The 25,907-nt window shown below is 39.0% G+C and overlaps 6 protein-coding genes, 4 non-coding genes and 1 pseudogene across 11 annotated transcripts; 6 read left to right on the top strand and 5 right to left on the bottom strand.

The window, feature by feature from the left end:
- Positions 1-1,090: 1,090 nt before the first annotated feature.
- Positions 1,091-7,655, bottom strand: F43G6.4 (uncharacterized protein). Its single transcript, NM_064118.5, has 6 exons — positions 7,410-7,655; positions 2,782-2,902; positions 2,549-2,664; positions 2,366-2,499; positions 2,220-2,315; positions 1,091-1,554 (listed from the first exon to the last, which is right to left on the bottom strand). The coding sequence occupies exons 1-6, from the start codon at positions 7,648-7,650 to the stop codon at positions 1,450-1,452; spliced, it is 813 nt and encodes a 270-aa protein (NP_496519.2). The 5' UTR covers positions 7,651-7,655; the 3' UTR covers positions 1,091-1,449.
- F43G6.14 lies at positions 2,027-2,196 on the top strand. Its single transcript, NR_051754.1, has one exon. It is a non-coding gene; the product is annotated as an Unclassified non-coding RNA F43G6.14 (non-coding RNA).
- Positions 7,656-10,073: 2,418 nt separating the features above from the next.
- Positions 10,074-10,127, top strand: F43G6.15. Its single transcript, NR_051753.1, has one exon. It is a non-coding gene; the product is annotated as an Unclassified non-coding RNA F43G6.15 (non-coding RNA).
- A 4,199-nt stretch (positions 10,128-14,326) lies between these two features.
- On the bottom strand, positions 14,327-15,426 carry F43G6.3 (annotated as a pseudogene). Its single transcript has 3 exons — positions 14,758-15,426; positions 14,502-14,708; positions 14,327-14,457 (listed from the first exon to the last, which is right to left on the bottom strand). Coding segments are annotated over exons 1-3 (1,007 nt in total).
- Positions 15,427-15,779: 353 nt separating this feature from the next.
- Positions 15,780-16,250, top strand: F43G6.16 (Neuropeptide-Like Protein). The gene is made up of 2 exons (NM_001267386.4): positions 15,780-16,023; positions 16,073-16,250. Exons 1-2 carry the CDS (start codon positions 15,936-15,938, stop codon positions 16,174-16,176), a joined length of 192 nt encoding a protein of 63 aa, NP_001254315.1. The 5' UTR covers positions 15,780-15,935; the 3' UTR covers positions 16,177-16,250.
- Positions 16,017-19,983, bottom strand: dna-2 (DNA replication ATP-dependent helicase/nuclease DNA2). The gene is made up of 10 exons (NM_064115.4): positions 19,887-19,983; positions 19,766-19,837; positions 19,593-19,700; positions 19,400-19,542; positions 19,093-19,350; positions 18,570-19,034; positions 17,799-18,514; positions 17,303-17,750; positions 16,573-17,247; positions 16,017-16,506 (listed from the first exon to the last, which is right to left on the bottom strand). The coding sequence occupies exons 1-10, from the start codon at positions 19,963-19,965 to the stop codon at positions 16,261-16,263; spliced, it is 3,210 nt and encodes a 1,069-aa protein (NP_496516.1). The 5' UTR covers positions 19,966-19,983; the 3' UTR covers positions 16,017-16,260.
- Positions 19,984-20,469: 486 nt separating this feature from the next.
- patr-1 (Protein PAT1 homolog 1) lies at positions 20,470-23,749 on the top strand. The gene is made up of 9 exons (NM_064113.8): positions 20,470-20,553; positions 20,601-20,743; positions 20,795-20,956; positions 21,000-21,191; positions 21,239-21,823; positions 21,876-22,154; positions 22,202-22,701; positions 22,753-23,086; positions 23,135-23,749. The coding sequence occupies exons 1-9, from the start codon at positions 20,493-20,495 to the stop codon at positions 23,378-23,380; spliced, it is 2,502 nt and encodes an 833-aa protein (NP_496514.1). The 5' UTR covers positions 20,470-20,492; the 3' UTR covers positions 23,381-23,749.
- A 104-nt stretch (positions 23,750-23,853) lies between these two features.
- On the top strand, positions 23,854-24,251 carry F44E5.1 (ATP synthase subunit e, mitochondrial; the record flags this gene model as incomplete). Its single annotated transcript, NM_064112.10, has 2 exons — positions 23,854-24,012; positions 24,062-24,251. 2 exons carry the CDS (start codon positions 23,854-23,856, stop codon positions 24,137-24,139), a joined length of 237 nt encoding a protein of 78 aa, NP_496513.1. The 3' UTR covers positions 24,140-24,251.
- A 40-nt stretch (positions 24,252-24,291) lies between these two features.
- Positions 24,292-25,749, bottom strand: F44E5.15 (N-acetyltransferase domain-containing protein). Its single transcript, NM_001267385.3, has 5 exons — positions 25,597-25,749; positions 24,812-25,148; positions 24,679-24,764; positions 24,521-24,597; positions 24,292-24,473 (listed from the first exon to the last, which is right to left on the bottom strand). Exons 1-5 carry the CDS (start codon positions 25,663-25,665, stop codon positions 24,374-24,376), a joined length of 669 nt encoding a protein of 222 aa, NP_001254314.1. The 5' UTR covers positions 25,666-25,749; the 3' UTR covers positions 24,292-24,373.
- Positions 25,513-25,581, top strand: F44E5.11. Its single transcript, NR_051752.1, has one exon. It is a non-coding gene; the product is annotated as an Unclassified non-coding RNA F44E5.11 (non-coding RNA).
- Positions 25,513-25,581, bottom strand: F44E5.12. The gene has a single exon (NR_051751.1). It is a non-coding gene; the product is annotated as an Unclassified non-coding RNA F44E5.12 (non-coding RNA).
- Positions 25,750-25,907: the final 158 nt, after the last annotated feature.

Genomic DNA, 25,907 nt, shown 5'->3' with positions numbered 1-25,907 from the left:
TTAAACCTAGACCTCAACTATACTTGCGAAATTTTTAGTCCGCTAAAATGAAACATTTAAGAGCGCTTTTTAGTGTTTCAAAAAAATCAAAGTGCTCAATTTGAGGGAAGGCAGAAGACTCATAAAAATGGTTCGACAATTTTTAAAATATGGAAAAAATAGCATGTAAAAATAAAGCAGTTCTTATAAATACTGTTACTTTTGAAAAATTTACATTTTTTTGAATATTCATGAGTCTGTGCGAATGTTTTATAGATTTTAGTAAACTGTTATTTATTTCAATGTAATTTTTTTCAGAAAACAGTAACAGTGAATTTTTATAGAGGCTCTGCAAAAGTACATTTCTATAATAATAAATACTTTGGCATTAAAAAATTCTTTGACAAAACATAGAACAGCCTGCAGTGTAGGTTACCTAAAACACACGAACATATGAAGAAATAGAGAATTGCCGGAAGTTTTCCGAATGTTGGCATATTTCACGGAGGCCTATTTTTACTCTGCATGTTGAACTTTTGTGGGAAGCAATTTTATCTGAGAGTTTTGGAATGTTTCGAAATGTTTGGTAATTTATATCGATGTGAAAAGCTATGGAAAACATATTTATTTACTAAAAATTTCAAAAAATTTCAAATTTTTGAAATTCGAGAGCTCTACAAAAATTTAGAACTCGGCTCTAAAAATAAGAAACAATTTTTTTTCGAAAACCGATCACCCAGATTTAAAAAAATTAACATCAAAGATTTTCGACAATTTTCAGATTTTTTGCGTACAAAACTTAACGCAAAACTTCAAACAATTTGAATTTCCCCCTACAAATCTTCACCAATCAGCATTGCTGCACATCCCTGATTAGTCGGTGGCGCAAAATTACTTGTTGTGTCTTTTTTAGAACGAGGAAAATGGAAACTTGAGCCAAGGAAAAGTAGAACTGATAAAAATTGAGCACTATCTTTAAAAAAAAATCAATTAAAAAACTTGATAGCTACAAAAAAAACCCCATATAAATGTCAGTAATACAAGTATTGTTTACAAAATTGCTTGTTATCAGTTAAGACATCAGTTTTCTTATCAATTTACCCCTTTTTCTATGTCTAATTTTCTTTTGGTTCTGTTTTATTTCTAACAAATCAAACAATACATTTAATACGAACAATGGTTCACACGGACAATTTTTCGGGAAATCTACTGAAACAGAAGTCAATTGGGAGTCAGGAAAAAAGGAGAATAAAGAGAAAAATAATTTTAAAAAATAGGAGAAAATGAGAAGACTAGGTATTTTGCGTGGTTTTTTTGGGAAGGAAGGGATGAAAGATTCTAGAAAAAAAGAGAATGTAAGTAATAAATATATTTTCATTAAAAGCTGTATGCAATAGAAGTACCCTGATGAAATGTGTGGTTGGAGTCGTGTTTTTTTCTTTTTTGGAACGAGAAATGGCACAGATTATATTAGACACTCGTGTCGATTAGGTCTTCAATTTTCATTTTCTTGCACGCCGGCGGGCTGCTGTCATGGTCAGGATCTTCTTTGGTAGCTGAGGATGTTGGGCTCGCCTGGAAAAAGTTAACTGTTCGGGGAGTACTGTAAGATCCTTTCAGCTCCTACAGTACGATGTAAGCTTACTACTTTTTTTGAAACCTGATTTTCTGCCTCCAATGTTACCTACACCTGCTTTTTGCCTGCCCGCGTACCTACCAAGGTGCACGTGACTTCAAAAGAGATAGGTATGCAGGCAGGCGCATACGTCTTAAACTAAAACTCAAATAGACATCACTTTTTACTCTCTCTTTTTTGATTCCAACAATTCGGTTTAAAATTGTTTTGTTTCAATTTGGAAAGTGCACTGCTTTCTACCTAGGCATCTACTTGTCTGCCTCCAAGGCGACCTACGCCTACCGTATGCAAATGATAAGCTCATTGAACTTTTACTATATGCCCCAATATACAGTAATAACCTAGATCAGCCCTTTTTCTTTTTTTTTTTGAATGCTCAAAACATTTTCAAAAAGCGCATCACTTCCACTTTAGATGGTGTCATCACAAGTGCCAATGTCGCCCACTCTTCATCATCCCTCTTACTGTAACCATCGCCTCTCCTCTTTATATTACACAACCTCATTAGCACGAATCGTGCTTTGATCGGCCCGCCGCCTCTCCCAAGAAGGTGGCCGGCCACCTGTCGACGACCCCCAAAAAACGGCCGAATTCAAGTACATACCGCTGAATTGAGAACTGCGGCTCGAACCAGGTCAAAACAAATTTGGCATTTCGGACGGTCAAATGCAGACATCACTATGGCGTAGGAGCAGGGTTGCTGAAATTATTTCTCATAACTTTCAGCCAAAAATTGACTTTAAAACTTACATGGCAAGTGGTGCACTTCATGTAGAATTCATCATCCTTCTTCATGTCAGGTGACTCACTGGAACCAGTCTCATCGTTGGATTGTCTGCTGAATGGAGTCAAGCAGTCACGGACTAGTTGGGGTCCACGTTTTACTGAAAATTTGATGGAGTTTTGTGAACTGTTTTGGAAGTAAAAACCCACATGACTGTCTCTTATTCTGATTATTTCTGATCCTTTGCAACTCGAGCTCGCGCTTCCTTTTCTGATCGAAATGGTCTGGTGTGTTCTCTCGGTCTCGTTCCCTCTTTTCTTTTGTTCTGAAGATAGGTTTTTATGTTTTCAGATAGTGATGCACACCATTTTCAAGGCCTCAAACAAACTTCCGAGAAAATTTAAACTATTGCCTAGGTTTCTATCAGTTTCCCCAAACTCACAAGGTGATATAACTGATGAGTCTCTCTTTTTCCAATTCAATATGACTATTCCATTCGGCCTCTGGAACCTTCTCTGTGCACACCGAACACGTCGCACATCCGTCCTCGTCGAGTATTAATTCTGTAACATGCTGATGATGATGATGGCCTTGTTGTTTGGGGTGGAGGACAAACAAATAGTGTACCGCAAATTTTATTACCCATCTCCTCTAGTCCTAGTTAATCATATTCAGTTGGGGCGGAAACATCTAAAGTGGGAAACTGTGTGTACCTATGCTAATTTATCTACGTGTTTGATCTACATACCTGTAAATGACAAGTTACCTCTAATTGGGTAGGCATACGCCTCTAAAACAGGCATACCTGCTTGCCTTCTAGGCCTGTCCCCGAAACACTGAACATTTCACTGTAATTCAAAATTGGGCAGTAAATAGGAACGTAGGCAAGAACCTAGAAAACCTCTAATTTTAAGAAAACGTCTGTTAAATGGTATTTAACTTTAATTGGTTAGGCATACGATTTTAAAGTAGGCACGTGACTACCTGCCTGCCTTCTAGGCGATCTATACCTGCCTTCTGCCTACTCGTCTGTCTTTTTTCAAATCCTTCTGAAAATCTAGAAACTATCTAACTTTCATGAAGAATTATCAAAGTTGTCAGCTTAGTCTAGGACATGTGGTTTGTAAAAATATCTACTTCGTTGACAAGAATTCGGTAATAGGCATTTGATAGGCACGTAGGTAGGCACGCCCGCCTGATAACCTAGATTCAAATTTCCCTTGCTTTACAATAGAATCATGTACCTAATAAGATTCCAAATAGTCAACGGCATCGGTGGCGGTAACTTCAGAAGTAAAACAGTTTCCCAAGGTATATGTGTACTTATGCTAATTTACGATTACGTCGTTCTTCCACCCCGGAATCGAATTCGAATCAATGCGAGAAACTAAGAGCCAATTAATGAGTCGACAGGAGGTGTCTCCCTGCCCGCCATCCGCCAATTAATCATGACGCCTAACTGTGTGGCGGTGCCGCCTTTCATCCATCTGTCCTTAGCTACTCTCTCTCTACTCAACACACACATTTATCACTCAATCCACTACTCATAAACTGTGTGAGTAAAAGATGCTTATCAAAAAGAACACTGACGCAGATGTGACTAAGAGATTGCGATCAGTCAGTTTGTCTCTTACCGGATGAGCTTTTGAATCCAGAATCCAGGATCCCGAAAAACCACTCGATTACCAAGTGTCATATTATCATTAAACTACGGGGCCACCCTTCTCAGTTTACCACACGCGCCGCAAAGTCATAAACTCTGCATGATACAACCCACATGATGCTCTGTGAGATCATTTTGTAAGAGGGAAAAAGACAGCCAAGGTTATATTGGTTTCTTCTCCTCCAGAATAAGAAGACTCGACGTCCTGTTTGCCATCATCTCATTGTCAATCATCTAGAAGAAAAGGCAGCCAGCAAACACTGGGGGTGTCTTCTTATTCCGAAGCTAGATGGTTTTATTGCAAAGTTTATCGCCGACTAAATTGCTTTTCTTTTCACACACACACACATAGCACCAACCCCTTAGGCCCCTAAAAGAAGCATGTTTATGTATGTGTCAAATGAGATATCGTCTTCGTTTTCTCGGAGGCTCACAACAAAAGACAACAAAAGCCAGATGAGGCTCCATGTTTTATTGCCTGATGCGGCGGCTGGCAGGTGACACCTCTCCTAATCTTCTGGAGATGAACATTAAAGTATGTGAAGCAAAACAATTGTTAAATAAATAGGCTTTTAGAGATAGCTAACATGGTCAGGACCTAATTTCGAAAGTGTTCATACTAAGAACTAGCAAACTGAAAATTTGCTTCATATTGCACATTGACTTTGGCAGCATATATCTTAGTTAGTTGTCGTTTGGTTTGTTTAAAAATTGTCAACTGATAAAATGTTTATTAGACCTTTCCCTATATTTTTGTAGTTAAAAATTTATTGATATCTTTAAATTGAACCGAGATATCACCTCTCAAAGTGAAGTAGTTCGGAGTGAAGATATACGGTATTTGAGCCGAGGCCAAAAGAACAAGTTGTGATCTATATCTAAAAAATTGGAGAAAACTATGAAATGTTTGGAAAAAAATTGTAAACTTTTCTCAGTTGACAGTTATCTGCACTGCTCCCGTAGCAAAGGTGAAGCTTCACTTTTTAAAGGTTTACAAAACCAGAGTACGTTTCAAAGAGTATAAGCTAAAAAGTTCTAGAGATTTATTAAAAACTTTAATTGTCAAAATGTTCAAAATTTTATGACAAATATTTGGTCAGTTTACAATTTTTCAGGAATTTGATGTGCTAATCCAAGATATTAATTTTGTAGGTGTAGCTAGCAACTATCATTTCTCTGACTCTTCCTGCAATCCCTGTTTCTTCAGATAAAAACCCGCAACTCACAAATTGAATCCAAGAATACAAGGAAGCGGGGTGAAACGGAAGATGCTCTCAAGTCACTCATATTTCAACGGGCATTGCTCAACATCCTCCTCCCAGTCCACTAATAAAACACTTCTTTTTTGTTACCACCACCACTAGGCTTCTGACACTTTGGCGCCCAAACTCTTTCCTCCTTGCTCTAATTGAAATGTGGCTCGTTTTGAAGTCGCCGCCTGTCGATATACCCCTGGGACGTTGGGACTCGTTCGCGCATAATATATCAACTCTCGGGCGCTCAGCAAAAACATACACTTTCCACGGAAAACCTCCCCCAACTTTTCATTCCAAGAACTAATGGGGTTTTCCTGTTTTCGAGACGTTCAGAGTTAAATCGCAATATGTACACAATGCCTATGTGAGCCCGATGGAGAAGTTGTGGTGTGCCCATCATGCGAATTCTGCAGAGATCCTGATCGACATATTGAAAATGAACTGTGCAAGAAGTGACACCTCTCACAGCTAAATCCCCAATCGGTATCTCTTTCAATTTTGCACTGATGCAACCTGTCCAACACCTTCATTACGCAACCCACTCCACAAAAAACTTCAAAGCTCGTTTCGCGCGCCTTCCGATGATGACTAGTGTCCTCGAACTTTTGGTGCACCTGTGTGTACATTCCCTCATAATTCTGTCATCATGTTCTCTCTCTCGCTCGCTCCTTCTGCCGGGTGTTGCGATGACTTTGAATTACGACTCTCTCTGTTGAGGCGTGTGTTCAATTTTACGACTTGATACACACACACTGCAACATTTTCATTTACGAGGTACTGTAAGTCATGGAGAGGAAGAAGAAGAAGTAGGTGCTGGTGGTGGAGAGGAGACGAGTCGGCCGGTCTTATGTTGATTTAAATAACAATAGGAAGAACTTCTTTTCCTCCCCCTAAAGACACACGCCATGAGAAACTTCTTTACTATCATAGAATGCAGTCAAATGGAAATTCGAGGATCTTCTCCGAGACGTCTCATTTCTCACCTATCCGGAAAGAACTAGATCCTCCTGACACTCATCGTTGTTGTATTGTTCCACACCACTATTGATGATTTTACCTCGTAAATGGTTGAATTGTGGGGGGGGAGGTAGGGGCGCACAAGAAAGTGTACTCTAATATATCACGAAATCGGAAGGAGTAGAAGAAGTGACACGAGGTCGTGTGCGATGGGTCGTGACCGGAAGTTAGACGCTTCGGAGACTTTACCCCCTTATTTGAGTACATAGCCTCAGAAGAAGAAGTAGGTGATGTTCGTAATTGGTGTCACTCGGATGAGATACGGTATCAATATGGAGCAGACGACAGGGTGAGACAAAGAAGACATTGTTCTCCACGATCTTTACGATGGGAAAGAAGCCGAGTCCAAGACGCGGATTCCAAGATTCCCAGACCATTTACCCCGGGATTAACACGTTGTAATGACCTGCCACAATTTTGAATAGGAATTGGGGAATGGATAAGTGCAGATGTTTAAATGTCAGGTTGGTTGTCAAGTGAAGAGGAGGAGAAGAACAACTAATCAGAGGGATGAAGTGACTTTTGGCAGTCACAACTTGAAGGAGTTACTCTATTAAGTAATCTCATTGAGCTCATCATCTAGTTAGGGTCTTGAAGCGACCGAAGTTTATGTTAGATCACAGGTGAGGGCTATAAGACACTTTTTAGCTACTCGAAAAATCAGTCAAAGTTAACGTTTAGCACCTAATTACTCAACTTTGACAGCTTATATCTCAGTTGACGTTTGTTCCATTCAAAAATTGTCAATTGACGAAATATTTGTTAGTTCTATTTCTATTGTTTTTAGTTTATTATTTATTTTTATCCATCAAATGAACCGAGTTATAACCTTTTAGAGTGAAGTAGTCAGGTGCAGTAGTGCAATTAGGTGGAGCTCATTTAGATACAGCTATCTGTCACCTACATAGGCGAGGTACCTGGGAGTTAAACTACTGAACTTTGACAGCCGACAAGTTAGTTGTGTTTGACGTTTTAGAAATATTGCCGACTGGCATAATATTTGCTGAATACCAACTTGGGGAATATTAAAGATGGGCCGAGATATAAACTGTCAAATAAAATTTCCAGGTGTGTTTTTTTAAGACTAATAAAGTCTAAATTTCAATAGATGTAATAAAGAATTGATTGACTCACTTTTAGTCTGCGGCGATTCACTTCTCGACGACGCCTGATCCGAGTTGACCGGCGAGCCTCCCGAGCTCAACCTCTGCTGATATTGCTGTTGCTGGACAAGTTGCATAATATTCAAAAAATACTGTTGTTGCATGTGTGGCGGGAAAATGTGAAGAGGTGGCGGAAAGACGGCAGACGACGGCGACGAGGTGGGGCACATGAAAGGAAACGGAGCACCGATGCGTGGAGTCTGTTCGTCCATTCCTGGAAAGAAATTTGTTATAGAATGGGGAGGAAGGGGACAAACAAAAAGAGAAGAAGAAGAAGAAGAAGAATAGGTGCTAGAACCAAGAAACTCTTGTGATTTCGCTGATTGTGATCAACTGACACAAGAAAAAAGAGTGGGAGGGTGGGCAACAAGAGAAGGGAAAAAAGTGAGAGAAGAAGAAGAAGCTTTGTCGTCGCTGCGCCAACAGTTATGTTTTTTAGTGACTCTGTCTGTATTGTTGTTCAACTGCACACTGTATGAACACTCTCGCGTTTCTTCGTATACTAAACCTGAGGGGGCATGCCAAAGATTTTCAGACAGGTGCCCAGAAGTCACTTGAGATCGTGAAGTTGATGTCATCTAACGGTCAGGTGTACTTCCAGACAGGTGCCTGTTGATCTAATCCTTATACTTTCGAGAAGTCATGCAATGTTTAACCTCTAGAAAAATGGAAAAACGAAGCATATCATGTGCACAATTTTGGCGCAATTTCTAGAGATCAAATGAAGTTGCCCCCGGCTCAGAAATAGGCTAGGCTTACAGTTAGACAAGATTTGTTTCAGGCCACTCACTAAATTACAGATAGGTGCCTAATCAATCTTGTACAGAACCTTAGAGGTCGCTTAAAGTTAAAAGCGCAAACAGTTACAAGTGACAAGTTGCCTAATTAGTCACCTGAGCTGGCCGGAAGTGGCGGTCGTTGGAGTAGTGACATCTCTGCTGGAAATAAATGACACAATTTTGAACAGAAAAAAAGTGGTTGCTGAAAACAGGGGAGACAAAAAACTGAAGAAAAAGCTTTTGTGTATATAGGAACACACACACACAACATTATTAGAATGATGATCTCATTGGGTAGGAATGGCACCGAGACACAAGACCGCTGGGGAGGTGGGCGGAGTCAATTGCCTACAGTAGTAGTAGACGAGAAGAAGAACATCAGACTGGAGAAAGAGAGACAACTGGGCCTGTGTCTCGAGGCAGAGTAGTTGTTTGAAGTATCTCGCGCAGCAGCAGCAGTAAGGGGCGGAGACTCTTTAGGTGTTGGTGGTGGATATCTAGGTTCTTATTGACATCTAGAAGAAGACACGGGGAAATGAAATTTCAGGGAAGAGGAGAAGGGGAGAGCCAAGTTTTATTGTTTTCGGAAGGAGATAGTCTGGAGTCTTTTTTGTGGAATATATGGGCTTACTTGTTTTCTAACTTATTGAACAAAAATATAGAAAATGTATAGAAATGCAAAAATAGAAATTGAAACATTTTAAAAAATTCCTGGGCAGTTCCAGAAATTTTCTACACAGTTAATTCGCAATGTGCCCAATAGGAAACATCACAATGCGCACACAGGGACTATAAATAAACCTAAACCAAGCCTGTTGTTTGAAATATTTAGCCCTAAACAGAAAATAGCTTCAAAAGTGATACTAAACATCTAATTTTACTTTAAAAAGAAAAATTGTAGTTTATGATCAACTGTTTTTCGCTAGAATTGTTTTTGGAAAACGTCGAAGTTGAAATATTTTCTGTCCAAATAAATGTATCACTTTTAAAGTCACAAAAATTTGAGCAGGTTTTTGAGTTAAAGTATTAAAATAACGAGTTTTCTTCAAAAAGTGAAAAATAAATCAGCCAAAGTTGCAGGACCTCTAAAAAACGGACAAAATCTACAAAACTCCCGCTTTCGATATGCTCCCGCTATAATCCCTTTTTATAGTTTAAAAATGTAGAAACATTTTATGATAATTTTATATACCTCGAACAGTTTTTGAAATATCACAAAAAATTGGCTGAAAGCTGTAATTTGCAGGAAAATTTTAGCCGAAGTTTTTGACAAGTTTCAGGCCTTTAAACTTTTTTAAAACAAATATTGTTAAATTTGCCTATTTTGTAGGCCTCATAGCAATTGCGATTTTTTCCGACAAATTGGTAAATTGCCGAAATTGAAGAATTCCGGCAAATCGGCAAACTGGCAAATTACCTGTCGAATTTTCCGGAAAACGGGAAAATGTTCAGCAAATTGTGGTTTTGCACTTTTTTTTGGAAATTTCAGAGTTTCAATTTTAACCGGCAAAATTTTACGCATCCTATGAGTGCTCCGACATTTATTTTGAAAAGTAAGTAAATTCTATAAAAATTTCTAAAGAAAACTGGAAAAATTTCAAAAAGACACAAAAAAAATTTGCCGAACAACATTTATATATCCATAATGCAGAAATCAAAAAGTTATCAATTAATAAACTTTTTTAAAAAAGTTGGCATATACAAACAAGAGAAAAGCGGTCAAAGTTGAGTGCAGAACTTCAAAAGGAACTACTGTATTTTCCAGAAAGTTCACTATATTACGTCTTATTTGGGTGTTCTCAAGTTTAGTTTGAATTCTTATGGTCGTCCATACATGCACCCCTCGCGGCTCAACAAACACCAAAAGTTAACTTTTATCGCCACGTCATGCTCCTAATTGACAACAATGGTGGCTATTTATTAGTGCTTTTCTTCTTCTTCTGTCTCTTTCTTTTTTGCATTCTTTCTCTCTCTTCCACTTTTAGAAAAGATGCGTAAAGTTCAAAAGTGAGTCAGAAGGTGTTTGCCCATGTTGTCCCCCCAACAACTGATAATTGACTTTTTTGAATGGATTGGTTGAGTGAGTGAAGGGAAAGGACAAGGGAGAAGAGGATGGGAATGATGGAATTCCATTCGAAAGTGGAACTGAAACATCATGATGGTTTACTAAGACTGATTCGCGTCCTGCCTGCATAAAAAGGTGCGGCAGGGAGCCTCGCAATAAAATTTGAAAATTGACTGTCTTGTACGGCGGTCGAGAAGGTGGTGGCTAAAAGAGAATGTTTAGGAGCGAAGAGTCATAAAAAATAAGAATCGAATAAATATTGTCATGAGAGGGCACCTATAAACTCTGCGGTTTTTGGTTAGAGGGAAGGAATCTGGAAGATGTTGTCAATTTATTTTTTGTTTGATAGATTTTAATTTTTTTTTGTTTACACCATTAATTACACCATTAAAGCTTTACAAAATAACTAAAGCGGCACATGAAGTGGTGGAAAATAGCATAAGTTGCTGTAAAAGTTATATTCGATTGGTTTTTAAATTATCAAGATATTTTTGGACCTTTTATGGAACATCGGATTCGGCAAACCTAAAAAAACTTTTCTAGCATAAACTTCATTGTGGTACCCAAAAAATACATATACGATTCAGAACATAATATTTCAGCATTGAATTTTTGAAAAATCTTGACTTTGTGATTCAAAAAAAACCGTGAAACATCAAAATTCTGTCACAATATTTCCTAATATTACCCCCCCCCCCTCCCATGGAGCTTCTAGCGTTTTTGAACTAAAAAATTAGAACAGAATAATTGAATTAAGTTTTTGACCTGTTCAAACACAATGAGTCCAAAATGACCGAATATCAATCCAAAAATGCGTAGATTTTCGAAAATGATAATTCAAAGTTTTGGTAAATAGAATTTTCAAAAAAAAAAAGGATTTTTCAAAAACACTATAAGCACTATAAATACACTGAATTAAAACGCAATTAAAATATAAATCTTGTGCAAAAAAATTTTGTCGACTTCCGAAATTATGAAAGTTGAACACTGAGTTATTGCGATTTTTTGGACTGAATTTCAAAAATTCTGTGGGATGTTAATCAATATCGTGTTAACTTTTTATTAGGAAATTTGAAACAAAATATATGTAGAAATTTTTACCGAAATAAACCGATAGGCTTAAAATAAACCAAACTTTGACTTAATAACGGTTTAGGTGAAATATCAAAACGTTGGCAAAATGTGAGCTTTTGTTGCAATTTTTCACGGACTGAAATTCTATAAAACTGTAGGTTGTAATATGATTTAAACAATTTAGATTTATTCTTAATCTAACAATATCGAATTCTATACTGAAAGCGTTACCTTTATTATAAAGACTTATACCGCACGCAATGTGCCAGTTGACAAGTGTTTGATAGAACCAACGGGAACCAAGATAGAAGCTAGTAGAAAACCTTCAAGCTCTAAGGTTTTCGACAACTCATGTTCCAGTTGTCAACTGCTACTTGAACTTTTACCCGCACTCATAAATATCTTCTAAATGTAAATGTGACCTTCATCTAGACAAACAATGTCCGTTCTATATGCTTCATACTCTCTCTCTCTCTATCTCTCTCTGAAGACTAGCCTTGATCAAGGCTTATCTTCTCATGTTGTTTTTCTCACTTGTATTTCATAATCACTTGTATTACATAATTCACAAGACCGTTAGAAGAACACAACACAATTCATCATATTTTTGTTTCGTTTTCAGTATGTGTTTCGTGGGGGTCTATTCAAAAACAATTGTGAAGCGAGCTTGGTGAAAGGAGAATAGGCAAAGAAGAAAAATTGGGAAGAATTGGGGGGAAGAAGAGAAAAAAATCGAATGAAACTTCAACTATTTATAGTTGCAAGCTAGGTGGGTCCAAAAACTTTTTTTTTACTTTCGAAATTTACTAGTCAGACTAACATAACAGTCTAAAAGTTAGGTAGTCAATTTATCATAGCAGGTCCACAAAAAAAGAAGCCAAATGAATGTGTGTCATTTTTGTTGATAGAGACCGGAGTTGTTGCACTCACCAAGATGAAGAACAAAGGCGATGGACCCCGCCGTCGTGTGTTTGAGTGAGAGAGAAAATCAGAAGACATGACTACTGTATGAGTCAGCACAAGATTGTAGTGAACAGGAGAGTGTGTGTGTGTGGGGGTTGAAGAATGGACGGAAGTGTGTTGTTTCGAAAAGTGCTCTCGTGGTCGTCTTCGAGAATGGTTTTTTTTGTAAAATGTTCTAAAAAATGAGATATAATCGATCTATCCCGGTTACTGTATTTGATAACTTTTTTTTTAAATTGCGATTGCTATTAAAACTTGCCACGTGACTTTTTTTTAGTACCCACTATCCAGACGCGAAATTTTCGGAGTTGTCACCAATTTTTCATTGTTTTTCTCTCGATTTGTTAAATTTTGAGTGTTTTTTTTTGTTATACTGAAGTTTTAAATAAATATTTCGATCGGAAAACTCACAGCAACGAAAATTTGAAATTACAGTACTCTTTAAAGGCTCGCACGTGTATCATTAAACTGACATGCCAAACTTTAACAACATTGCGAAACCTGAGTGGAAATTTCTTCGAGCTAATTTCTCATGTCTATTTTTTAGCGTTTCAAAATACTAGAACAAATCGAGAAAATAATCTACAGATTCAGTTCGCACGACGGGAACCCAACCTTAGAATCGAGAAAAAGCCATCAAGTGGCGTTTCTTATTATCACCCAGACGCGAAACTTTGCGCCAAAATTCTGGTACTCGGTCTCGGCACGACAACCCACAACCTTTGGTTAAGTACTGAAATTTTTCTGCCGGATTTTTATCGATTTTTTGTATTTAGAAAAAAGGTATGTGTTTTCTAAACTGAATTAAAACAATAAAAACACAATAAAAACATAAATTCTACCAAATCAACAAAAGTTTTGAGTTACAGTACTCTTTAAAGGCGCATGCCTTGTTGCATTAGAAAAATTTGTCGTGTCAAGACCGCTGTGTCTGGCAATAAAAAACTCACGTAGCTTTAAAATTATTTCAGGTTTTTTTTCAGTCAACGGAAATCCAAATTAAAACACAATTGCTCTACGAGGTTTGTGGATAAAAATGGGTAACTCCCTTTCTTCTCTCCGCCCACCGATTCCACATCTCGACCCACATCTTCTTGACAGATGACAACTTCCCATCAGCTACCGTACAACCACCATTCATTCAATGTGTTGTCAATAATCGCTCGTTCTTTTTCGAAGTAGAAAGCGTCAGAAAAAAACCGCTCAGTTCACATCAAAACGAACGGAGCGCGCACAAATTAGATTGCGTTGACATCTGTTCCAAACAATGCGCCAAAACCATACACTTCTAACGGGTAGCGGCGTCGTTTTGTATTGGTATGTGTTCGTGTGTGCACGCTCGTCTTCTTGCCCATTACCTCATCTTTTTATGATTGGCGCCCCGCACGAAAACTTTTCTTGTTTCTTGTCCTCTACCACATCACCCGTCAATCTTCTTTTCATACACAAATAGCTGATGCTGCTGCTGAAGCAGAAGTATTGGTAGTCGTGTGGAACCTGGTGATTTGCCAACAATACTGTAACCGCCTAATTATAAATTGTGTAGATGAATGCTGGTTCTCTTGACAACTTGGAAAGGTAGAAAGAGATCGACGAAAGGTATTTTATTTTACAAGAGACGTTTTTCACCGAGATCATTTGGATGGAATTTAAATATTGAGCACAAACGTGGAAGTGAATGATTCTTATTCTTCTGAAACAGAATGTTAATTGCGTGTGGAACAAGATGATTTGCCAACAATACTGTAACCGCCTAATTATAAGTGTTGAAGATGAATTCTGGTTCGCTTGACAATTTGGAAAGGTAAAAAAAATCGGCTCAAGAAATTTTATTTTACAAGAGGCGTTTTCGCCGAGATCGCTTGGATGGAATTTAAATATTGGGCACACACGTGGAAGTGGATGATTGAGCATTGAAATAAATAAGAAAATTAATTGAAGAGTGGACTGAAGGAATTGGCGATGGTTAGAACCGTGACATTGAAAAAAAATGAATTGTTGGAGGCATTAGTCCATCTTATACACGCGTGAGAGCATCAGCTCCAAAACCTTCACTCCATTAACTTGCAATCCATCCTTCCATACATCCTTCAGCATCCTCCCTTCGTACTTAACAACAAGTAAGCGGTACACTTGAGCTGGAAATTGATTATTGCTTTGTTGAATTAGAATTGATAATTACCGATAACAGCACTACGAATCACTGACGGTCCGACGAGTTGCCAAATCCCGATTAAGGGAAGTCTCGATTCGATGGGGAGACGAGCGTGTTCTGTGAGCCATTGTGATGTGAAAGGCGAATTTAATCTTTCCCTGATCAATAGAGCGTCCCTCGAGAAGTCAGACATCGATCCAACGCAAAGTTTCGCCACAACTGATCGAATATCCTCTGGAAAAATTGTTTTATTGGTTTACAATAGTATTCGAAAGAAACTTACGCTGGAGAGAAGTAATGACGTGGCTAATAGGTACTTCTTGTGTCGGGGTCTTGTTTCGCTCTTGGGACTCGACAATAACTGCCACAGAATTATCCATTGCCTCTCTTTCTCGGCGTCCTCACGAATTGATTTCGGAATTCTTGAGTAGTTCGGAACGTCTTCGCCGACAATAGTTACACCATTCAAAATAATTAATGATGGAATCATTTCAAATACGACTGAACGATAATCATCGAAAGCTCCGAGAGCTTGAATATTCGTCAGATCCAGCTCCTGTAGATAGGGGAGCATCCTCAACGTTCGCACCTTTTCCAGCGAAAGGGGATTTCCGGAAAGCGTGAGTCTCTTGAGCTTCGGAGCGCTGCTAATGAGGACGTCGAACGAAGCGTCGTCTCCAAGCTCGTTGTCGCTGAGATCCAAATAGTTGAGGGCTGGGAGCACCGGCATTTCTTTGAGTGGTCAACCCACACTTGACCATGCTCAGCAACTGAAAATAAATAAAATTAAATTTAGAATGGGAAAAACTATAATGGTTGCCTCCAGATTGGTGAGATTTTTGTTGATCCCGCCGATCAAGCCACCATCGGCGTTGTCCAGGATCAGGGCGTCGACGCCCTCCGGCTCACGCCCTCTGAGCTCGCGGATGTAGAGCTTCTCCATCGACGGCATTGTTAGTTTCGTGAGCTGGTCTGAAAATAGATAATGAATAAGGAGTGATAGGAGAGGCAAAAACACCAAATTTTGGGACGATTATCAGAAAATTAAAGAAAAATTAAAGTGCAGAGGAATATTAAAGCAAAATAAAAAAAGATCATAAACCACGACAAGCTAACCAGCAATGAATGTCGAGGAAATGGAAAATTCACGAGAACAGCTGGTGAAGAAGATGCACGAATTTTAAAATTAATTTTTTCGCGCGTTTCGATTTTTGCGCGCAATCGCAGTGGAGCGCGTTCGCTAACTGGGTACGGTAATTGGAAATAAGTCAGGTCTAGAAAAAATTTATTTATTTTGCCTTTGTTTTCATAAGGCTTCTCATCCTTTTGTTCGTCTCGGTTTCTGACAGTAAATGGGCTGTTCGGTGACCGTCTTAGGTTGTGCAAACAAAAAGCAAAGTGATATAGGGTCGCCGCTCTGTGACTGTGAATGGGCTTCTTCATTTGTCAAGTGAGAGGCTCATGGCTTACCGCTCATTACTCATCTTTCTCCTGATTTGCATTATTTTCTCGAATGAAGTGTTCTGTTATGCCACTTTTAAATTAAGACGTGGGTTTTTTTATTCACCGCGAAAAATGTTTTTTCTTCCAATTTTCAGCCAGAAATCAAAGATTTGCCGCATTCAACCACCTGTTGAATACAATTCCTGTGATGCCAAAGTTAACCTTCTACCCGCAGGCTCCGATAGGAAGAGCTAATTGATTTTTAAAATTAAATATTTAATTGTTACCGGTAATATGAATTCACAGTGAGAAATCTAATAAATGAGTAAAAAAGGCGGGAATTTTACAGTTGAGTAGGAATAGAAATATGATTTTCAATTAATTGTGAGAATCTAAAAAGCACTGGAATCGTCTCAGCGCTGTTCTTGCATCCGACAACGACTAGCTTCTGACGGGCTCTGGTTAGCGCCACATTGACACGACGCTCGTCCTTGAGCAGTTCGCTTTTCTTCGTCGAGTTGTTAGTCCAGGTTAGTGACCAGATGATGACACGTTTCTCGCGTCCTTGGTACGAGTCGATTGTGTTGACCTGGAAATTTTAAAATGTTGAATTTTTCAATTTTCTGAAAAGCTAAAGCTAAACTTTTCAAATTACCTCCAACTCATCACTATTTAAAATTCCTCGAATATGATCGACTTGTCTACGGTAGGCGGACATCACACCGATTTCATGCGGCTTTACACCACTCATTACAAACTGCTGGCACAGCTCTGAAATGAGCTTGGCTTCTCCATCATTGCACATTCCACCGCCTTCTCCATCCTCGCACTGCATTTTCGAATTAATTGTGCTCTGGGTGTCCAGGAAGACGCAGGAATCCTTGATATCTCCTGAAAGGGCTTTTCGAATGTGATCTGAACCATCATCCATCGCGACAATATAATCTCCAGTCCTATCCAGAGAGCTCCGCGAAACCGATTCGTTCCCACAAATTAATCGATTCTCGTAAAAAAGTTTGCTGGACAGCACAGAAATCTCCCGATTCATTCGATATTGTGAGGTGAGCGAGACGACGACGCCCGGATGAGACTGTTGAAGCTTCTCCATCGTCGAAATTCCAGCTCCTTCTTGCTTCGCCTTTCTTGAAACTACCAGCGGAGTCAGCTGCTTGCAGTCTCCAACGAGTACGAACTTGTTGCTTGTGGCGAGAACTGGGAGCAGGAGGGGCTCTAGAACCATGGATGCTTCGTCAACGATCACAACATCAAAGTGGCGATAGGAGAATAGAAGCTCGCGAGGGACGTGGTGGCAGGTGCAAGCGACGATTGGCTGAAAAATATGACATTTTAAGCTTTAAATTCAGATTTTATTGAAAAAATCATACCGTAGTTTTCATGACTTTTCTCACTGCCGCATAGTACTCTTCAGAAGTCTCATTCTCAAGCTTCGCTTTCAAAGTCATTTTCTTGATGTCATCCTTGATCGAAGAGCTGCTACCAAGACGGAGAATCTTTTCAGCCGCCACCTCTTTTGTCAGTTTTGTCAATATATTATCAACAGCCGAGTGGGTGAATGCTGCCAGAAGGACCTTCTTGTTTGTGGCTACCAGACATTGAATGAGCACAGAGATTAGAGTCGTTTTTCCAGATCCTGGCAGGCCCTCCACCATCATAAAATCTTCAGTTGCCAGGGCGTGAACTACAGCTTTCCGTTGTTCATTGTTCAGCTTTGCCTTGATAATGATTTTCTTGATGGCTGGAGTTAAATTAAAACCAGTAGCATCCATTATGATTGGAGGAAGCAGGTCGACGAGTATATTTCTTAGTCGTTTTCTGGAAAAAAGATAATGAAATTAATAAATCAATAAATTTTTTAAATACCCAATTTCATCATTTTGCAATAAATAAACCAGGTTTCCGAGTGTCGTGGAATGAGTGCTCATACTTGTGTATTTATCCAGATGGAACGGAGCTTCATAGCGAGATTTTATAGTTTTATCGGTGGAAATTTTGACAATTTGTTGATCATCTGATACTTCATCAATCAACGCGAATCCAATAGCAATATGCTTCTTATTCGACAACAGACAGACATCTCCCGGGCGGAATGTAGGGGTATTTGAAGATTTCAAAAATTTCCGCGAGAAACTGATGATAATCTTCTGCGAATTGGACATTTCCTCGGAGACAGGATGCAGGTCAGACAGGCATGTTCCTTCTTCGACTCTTTCTTGAACACTTTTGAGCCAGAGATCCTTGTTCTGAGAAGTCATTCGCTCTCGTTCGCACTTCCATTCTGCTGAAATCCAGCGGATCCAATTTGCAGCGTATTCTATGTGATTCTGCTCCAGATGAGCCATCTCATTCTCGGCGAAATTCTTCATTTTATCGTTGGATTTCGAGAAGTTCTCCTCGGTTTTTTGATAGAATGAGCACATCGTCTTGTGATCACATTTGTCGCAAAATCTGCTGTCTTGACGTGGATCTGGAAGATTTGATGTAGTCGGATCCTCAAAGTGTACTGAAAGCTTGTTCCGTTGCTGTAGAACGCCTAGAAGATCTGCAGCCCGCGGGGTTACACAATGGGAGGCGCCGTCCTGAAAATTGTTTTATTTATATTTTCCATAAGTTTATAGGTTAAAAAAAGCTAACTTTAAGGTATAGAATATTTCCGGGTCCAATAGGCTGCTCGTATCGAGACGACTGCATCATACAGTAGAGTAGAACCTGACCAGTGTGCTCACTGGAGCAACTGCTCTTGCCAGTTTTCAACTCCAAAGATTCCATTCCTCCCCTCGACTTTGTTCGCATCGTCACATCGATCTTCCCCTTCAAACCAAGCTTTGAATCCCATATATTCTCCTCAATATCGTACACCTCGAGAAGCTCCGATTTTGACGGCAGAGGCTCGCGTTTCGAGAAGAAGCTGTTAGAAAGTGGATAATGTTTATTGATCCAGCCACAGATTATCGAAAAGTAAGGCTGTAGCTCGGCGTCCAGACAGCTTGGAGTAAAGGAGAGCGCCACAAGCTCTTCGGCATACTTTGGAGCCTGCTTGTTCCAAATTTTCATCAAATCGTTTTCCATTACAGGTCGCTTTTTGCTCGTGATTGCTGTCTGAAAGAAAAAAAATTGAAATGTTTTTTATTTTTATTTTTCAGTCCGCCTTACAAACCTGGAATATCTCGTGCATAATGGTTCCGAGAAGCATTGCTTTGTTCGAGGCATTTCCAAACTTAAACTTGTCGTTTAGCACCGTTTTTCGAGCACAAAATGTGGCTGAAGCGACGGCTGTGCACGGGACAAGTGCGTCTGGATTTAAGATCACGATTCCGACGTCATCGTTGACAAGGAAATCACGATCTCCCCATGCTTGAGCTCCGATCAGGTTAATCGTGGATCCTGCTTCAATGCTCATTTCCGACCAATGATCCTATAAAATAAATTTTATTTAAAATTCAAGATTATATTTCTACAAAAACCTGTAAATAGACTATCCTAGTCGTCCCTTCTTTGTCTATACACTCCAAATCTAGACAATCGTCTCTTTTTTCACCTTTTCGAGCTGTTAGATGTATCACATTTTTATCGTCGAAGAGGCATGGGAATCCAGAAACTCCGCTATCTGAAAAATAAATCAATAAATGCAAAATCAAAAAATTTTAATGAATTAACCTTTCGGTAAAGCCGGAGGTTTTGAACTAATGACTGGTGCATCGAACGAATCGTCATCGTCGCATTCTTGAAGTTGTATCCTTTCACTTCTCGACCTCGGGCTGATTTCTGAAAAAAAATTTGAGGTTTTTTCTGTTGTTTAGAAATAAAAAAAAATATTCTTGAAAACTCACTTTCTTTTGGAGAGGAAGCTGTCGGACAGAAGTTCTCGAACGAGTCAACGCTGTCTCCATCATGCTCGGTTCCTGAACCAAACCTTGAATATTATAAAATATTCCAATATCTTCACAATACCCTTGAATTCCTCTTTTAGACGTTTCGGCTCGTGTGATTCTGAATTGACATTTTGGAGCTGTCTTTTGCGAGACTCCATCCCCAAGAGATCTGAAAAAAGTCTTATTTAGTGACAATTGTACGCTTTTTTTTGAAAATCTATTAGAAACGTTTATTTATAACAAAAAAAACCAATCAAAAACAGGAAAAAGATTTCCGAAATCGTGAAAAAGCTTTTGTTTTTTGAAGCACGCGCGCTCTAACTCTGCGCTCTCTCTAAAATGCACACTCTCTCTTTTGTTTAAAGGCACAGAGGGGTCTCCACTGCAGTGGTCTCGCATGGAACAGCGATTCTGGCTGCGAAATACGAGGCAACGGGCGGGCGGGCAGCAGACATTTTCCAGCTGAAATCGATCGTTTTTCGTCGTTTTTCTTGAAATTTGCGGAACAAAATGTTGTCGGAATCAATTTTAACAGTATAAATACAATTTTTCTTCTATCAAATGCGAAAATTTGCTAAAAATGAGCCATAAATCTTGTTTTTCTGTTTCTTCAATGTTTTCCTTGATATCTCTGTAGAATCTGTTTCAATGTGTATATTCAGATTCTAAACTCGGACTGCCGGGTATGGAAGAAGTAAAAAAGTATGGGAAAACTCTCGAAGAGATCGAAGGAGGGTTGATGTTCGGTGAGAGCTAAACTATTGATCAAAAATCTATTGATTATTTGTTGCAGATGACTTTCCCGAATCTCTGGTGGATAGTGACGAGGATCACAACATTTTCGACGACGAGTTTGATGCAGCCAACGATGAAACATTCGGTGGAGGCTTGGACAATATCGGCGAAAATGCTGAGCTCGAGAACTATGCGACACAGGTATATACTTTTGAAAAATAATCAATTGGAATCATATTATTTAAATTTCAGACTGCGAAGTTGAGGTTCGATGATCCTGTCTGGCAAAAACCCTCATCTTCGGATCACGTTGCTCCAAGCGCCTCTGAAATTCCGATTCCTTTTCCAAATTTTGGAAATGGTGATGCCAGCGACTCGTTTAAATCAAGCTTTGAAGCAGAATCACCGTTTTTGGTTTGTTTAAAGTTATTTTATTTTAAATTAGAATATATTTCAGAAAAAATCGATTTGGGGAAACGGGACCGATGGAGCATATAACATTTGGGGTACCAATTTCGGAATTTCTTCAGTACCTGCAGCTCCTACACTGGATCTTGATTTCGGTGCACTTTTACCAACTCCGACGATTCAAGCAACAAAGGAAGTGAAATCATCTCAAATACCTTCTATGCCTAGTTCAGCTTTAACGGTTTGTTTCATAATGTTTGAATCTATCTTCTCATCATCAAATTTAAGCTTGAAGACTGCGAGAGAATGCAGATGGGAAACAAACCGGACTCGTTGGTAGACGCTTTCAAGGATCTGCAACTTGGAAGCACTCCAGTACAACCCCAATCCGCACAATTCTCAAAGCATCCTCTTGAAGCGAGAATTGCTGCTCCTGGTACCCCGGCAACGGCATCAAGCCAAGCTCTTCCCACTCTACCTACCGCAGCTCTTTCATTAGAAGAACTCGAGCTACAAATTATGAAAGAAGCCCAAATTTTGAAAGGCCGACAGCAAGTTCCGTCAGATATGCGAGAAGATAACAAATTCTCACATCCACCTCCGGGATTCAATCAAAATGTTCAACCTCGTATGGATCCGTCGTTGTCTCCAGGTGGTATGCACGGTATGCCTCCATCGATGGGAACATCTATGCCACATATGGGACCAATGATGCCACCACAAAACATGCAGCTGCCGAGACTGCCGCCACTGAATCCACAGTTTCTACCGTTGATTCCTGTATGGTTTAATGCAATCATTAATAACATTCAGTTACCAATGGGGGTTCCACCGCCGCCACCATTTTTGTTTCAACTTTTGAATCATTATCGCGTAAGTATATATGATACTTGGTTCCTTATTTGTAAAAACAATTATTTTACAGAATCCTCAGCTCGTTCACGCTATGATCATGCAGTCTTCGATACCTCCAAATATTAGGCAAAATGGTCCACAATTCAGTCATCCTTCTGGACCTCACAGTCCAGGAAACAGAGTTCAGCGTAAACATTCTGGAATGCCATCTACACGGACAATATATGATCTTGCCCTTGATTCTTTCGCTGGTTACATGTCTTACAAGGAACGTGAATGGCTCATTAGAATCCAATTTATTCAGTGTAAGGGTTCTGGTGATCCGCAAGTCGATGATTATTACTATGTGGTAGGCTTAAATATTCAGAGTGTTTTATTAAAATTAACATTTTAAAGACATGGCGTGATAAGCAAATAGCGAACGGGTGGACTGCCGAAACCAAGTTGGAAGAAGCTACTAAAGAGAAGAAAGAAAAGTCGTCCGAGTCACAGAAGGATTATCTTGAACGTATCAGTCGAATGAATTATCGAGAGATGCAGAAAGAGAGGGCTCGTGAACGTGACAAGGAACGACAAAGAGAACGTCAAGAACGAATTGATCGTGGAGAAGACAAAAAGTTGCGGCAGACACTTTCAGACAAATTTGCAACAAGTTTGGGTTTGCCATCAAAATCTTCTACCCACAACCCGCGCCATGTTCTCGATATGAAGGCTCAAGTAGAAAGCGTGGACAATCAAACAAAGAAGTTGTCGGACGAAGAAAGAAAAATCGCCGTTGCGAAGAAACTTCGTACGATGCTTCTACGTTTAGAAGGAGCATTGAACATTCTGATGGAGGTTGATGAGCTTCGACGATCATCGCTGCCTGAAAAGTCGCAGTTTAAAGACTTGAGCAGGTGTGTATATACTGTTTCTGAATATTTTTTTGTAAAATCTTATTATTTCAGCGATGAGAAAGACCAAGAAGTTGAGAAGCGTACGACAGTTATCATCAACGAATTAATGGGGGATGACTTGTCTAAACTCATGCAAATGTCCAAAGGAAGAGCAGTTATTACGAGAACTCTTAAAGTTGTTGAACCAAGAGACCAAGCAAGAATTATTCTTGCATTGATGACGGCTGGTGGACTTGTGAGCAAGAAGATGTATGGAGAGATCGTTCTGGACATTCTCCCAGTTGTTTATCAGAAAGTCTCAAATCTTCATCCCGACCAATTCAAGTATCTTGTTGGAGCTCTTAACTTGGATACTCTCAAGAGGCAACTTTTGGATAGTAACATGGTAACGATAATTTTTAGAAATTAATTAATTTTTTATTTTTGTTTTCAGTTCATCAGGGACATGATGATGACGTTGTTCTTTGTCAGTGTCAAGAATAATCAACAATTGGTGGAGTGGGCCAAAGCTACGAAGTTCTCCAGCTTAAAAATGCCTTCAAGTGCTCCACTCAGTATCTGGAGAAAGGCTCTCAGCGTCATTAGCGACAGCGAGATCAAAGAATTTGCCGATGATATCAAGTACTCAGGAATTGTCGATTGCCATGATGTCGCTCAACTAATCGAGCAATCACTCTAATTTATTTTAAACATCCTAACCAGAGAGATGACCTTATTGTGACATTTTCCTCTCAACCCCTAATTTTTTGCATTTCCCAAAATTGAACTCACCCCCAATGATCCCCCATACGGCCCTACTGAATCATTCCGTCCGTTTAGTATCACATTATCACTTTGTCTGTGAAACTTGATGTTGGTTCTTGTCACATGCTAACTTATCCCAAGCTCGATATTCGATATCATTATATATTGCGTAATATACGTGTCTAATATTCTCTCCTAATATTACTTTATTTAATATTGTATTAGGTAAAAAACATATATTGTAATCCCACCTCACAATTCTTATTTTGCCAAAGAAATATTCATAAATATTATTATTTATTCATTTATTTTAATGATGTCTTTGTCGAGTAATCGGTTTTCTTTCCGGTATTATTTTCTAAATTCTGTTCTCAATGTCAAAAATTGTTTCCAATCATTCCGTTTTAGATGGCAGACACCGTTCGTGGAATTTGGCAATCAATCGTCCAAACCAAGAGACTCTACCTCAACCCACACGAGCATTTCGGACGTGCCAACATCTGCCGTGCCGCCCTCTTGAGCTACGTTGGGATGTACTACATGTTCAAGTGGAACCAGAACAGAAAGGTAAAGCGTTTCCCTATTGTTATTCTCAAAAAAAATTGTTCATTTTCAGGCCGAAATTGCCCGCGCCGAGAGAAAAGCTGCCAAGGCCATCGCCAACGTCGCTGCTGCCGCCCCAGCTCATCACTAATTCAGTCGGATGCACCTAGATTTGGTTTAATTTTCTTTTATTGGACAATAGTTTTGTCCAGATTTGTCGGTTTATGTAATGCTATGTTCTTTTGAATAAACTACCCGATTCGAAAACGTTCGGCAAAATTATACAATATTCTGTGGATAAAATAAGGCAACTAGTTTATATTCAGGTTTTTCAGAAATTCTAGGATGTTCTGTTGAGAAATTGGAAAAAAAAAAATAATTTCACTTAGTGAGAAAATAATTTCCGAGTTTCAGGATCTTTAAACAATTCAACCATACTTTTGCTCACACGCTTAATATCGTCCTTCTTCATCTGATCATATGCTCTGAAATTTAAAAGTTAGTAAAAGGTGTCAAATGACAAATCCCGTACTTTCTGATGCAGAATGATCCATACTGACATTTATCTTTGTTATTCCAGATATTCGATAAACCAAGGAAGGAACCTTCCTGAAAAAAAGATGGCGATGAATTTAGGGTTCCGGTGAAAGTTCCAAGTTTAAGACATTTTTGTTATGGAAACTCGCTTACTATTTTATTGGTGAGGTCGTGTTTAGAGAGGGCCTTGATCATTGCAGCCTCTTTTATTTGTGCTACCGTACTCGACACGCCAACAACTAAATAATTAAGTTTGTAATCAGATTTCAACATTTCGAAAACAAACATATTTTTACGCATCCAATTTCTTGACCTGAGTTCCATATGCTAACGATGCTTCCACATTTTGAATCTATATAAGGATCATTTTCCTTCTGAAGTGCTTCTATGAAATGATGTAAAGATCGAAAGCCTGTTCCTTTTCCAACATAAAATATGTAGGAAACAAAGTTATCAAACTTGACATCTTCGAGGCCTAATAAAGTTGGATGGAGGAGTAGGTAACAATGAGCTGTCGTCCCAGGGAAATCTAGCTTGATTTGTTCATCAACTCGCTCCATTTCTTGCCATACATCCGTTGGGAAACATCCTGAGACCATTTGCCCCAATTCTTCGGACCTGTCCTGAAGAAACAAAACATATGTGTGTGCTCAATATTGCTCATTCACTTCTTCTCTCTGCTTCAACAGTTATATTTATGCAACAAAAATTGATCAATGGATGGAGTATGGTAAAGTATTTTGAAACTTAATAATTTCAGGTTCAACTATCATTTACTATATATAAAGCGCTTATTCTGTGTGTTCATAGTTTGTAGTCTATGTAGTATTTGTAGTCAGTGAAGTTTTGGCTTCTGGAGGATAGTGAACTGGGGTTAGTGTAGGGATATAGTCGAGGTACTGTGGGAATCCTGTAGGGTTACGGTAGTTTCAAAAAATCGTTTTCAGCCCCAGAAGTCGGGACCGCGCCGGAGGTATATTGATATATTGATATATATATATATATATATATATATATATATATATATATATCAATATATATATATATATATAAATACACACTGAAACTCACAGAAATGTCTTTGAATATGCCATGTGTCACATTCAGCGGTTTTTTGGAAAATATCTCCAACAATTGCATGGGTGTTGGGCCTCCTTGTTGTAATGCATCAACTGCTTGTTCATCCGAGCTTTGCCCAACATATTTTACTCTTTTGAGATTTTTTCCAGTGAGTCGGACGGCTTTGGAATGCCATAGAGATGGAAATCTTCGGTTATTTGAAAGAGTTTCTCAAACTCCATAAAACACCTCGATTCCTTAGGAACATCAATGATCTTTTTTAGTTCCCAGTAGATTGTGACCATTGTTCTGAGCTCTTTCGA

This window comes from Caenorhabditis elegans, chromosome II, assembly GCF_000002985.6.
Source record: "Caenorhabditis elegans chromosome II".
In the NCBI taxonomy this organism is placed as follows: domain Eukaryota; kingdom Metazoa; phylum Nematoda; class Chromadorea; order Rhabditida; family Rhabditidae; genus Caenorhabditis; species Caenorhabditis elegans.
Note: the sequence above shows the minus strand (reverse complement) of the source record. Positions and strands in the feature narration are given on the sequence as shown.

Bases quoted from the DNA above. Each gene is read 5' to 3' on its own strand.
- F43G6.4 (NM_064118.5), bottom strand. From the start codon at position 7,650: ATGGACGAACAGACTCCACGCATCGGTGCTCCGTTTCCTTTCATGTGC. The intron at 2,665-2,781 runs GTGAGTTTGGGG...ACCTATCTTCAG, and splicing joins CTCATCAGTTATATCACCTT to AACAAAAGAAAAGAGGGAAC. The intron at 2,500-2,548 runs GTGGGTTTTTAC...TCAAATTTTCAG, and splicing joins TCAGAATAAGAGACAGTCAT to TAAAACGTGGACCCCAACTA.
- dna-2 (NM_064115.4), bottom strand. From the start codon at position 19,965: ATGGAGTCTCGCAAAAGACAGCTCCAAAATGTCAATTCAGAATCACAC. The intron at 19,543-19,592 runs GTTAATTCATTA...TTTATTTTTCAG, and splicing joins ACCTCCGGCTTTACCGAAAG to ATAGCGGAGTTTCTGGATTC. The intron at 19,035-19,092 runs GTTTGTAAGGCG...TTTTTCTTTCAG, and splicing joins TTATGCACGAGATATTCCAG to ACAGCAATCACGAGCAAAAA.
- patr-1 (NM_064113.8), top strand. From the start codon at position 20,493: ATGGAAGAAGTAAAAAAGTATGGGAAAACTCTCGAAGAGATCGAAGGA. The intron at 20,744-20,794 runs GTATATACTTTT...TTTAAATTTCAG, and splicing joins TCGAGAACTATGCGACACAG to ACTGCGAAGTTGAGGTTCGA. The intron at 22,702-22,752 runs GTGTGTATATAC...TTATTATTTCAG, and splicing joins CAGTTTAAAGACTTGAGCAG to CGATGAGAAAGACCAAGAAG.
- F43G6.16 (NM_001267386.4), top strand. From the start codon at position 15,936: ATGGCTTACCGCTCATTACTCATCTTTCTCCTGATTTGCATTATTTTC. The intron at 16,024-16,072 runs GTGGGTTTTTTT...TCCAATTTTCAG, and splicing joins TGCCACTTTTAAATTAAGAC to CCAGAAATCAAAGATTTGCC.
- F44E5.15 (NM_001267385.3), bottom strand. From the start codon at position 25,665: ATGCAATTGTTGGAGATATTTTCCAAAAAACCGCTGAATGTGACACAT. The intron at 25,149-25,596 runs GTGAGTTTCAGT...TTGTTTCTTCAG, and splicing joins GCATATTCAAAGACATTTCT to GACAGGTCCGAAGAATTGGG. The intron at 24,474-24,520 runs GTACGGGATTTG...TTTAAATTTCAG, and splicing joins GGATCATTCTGCATCAGAAA to AGCATATGATCAGATGAAGA.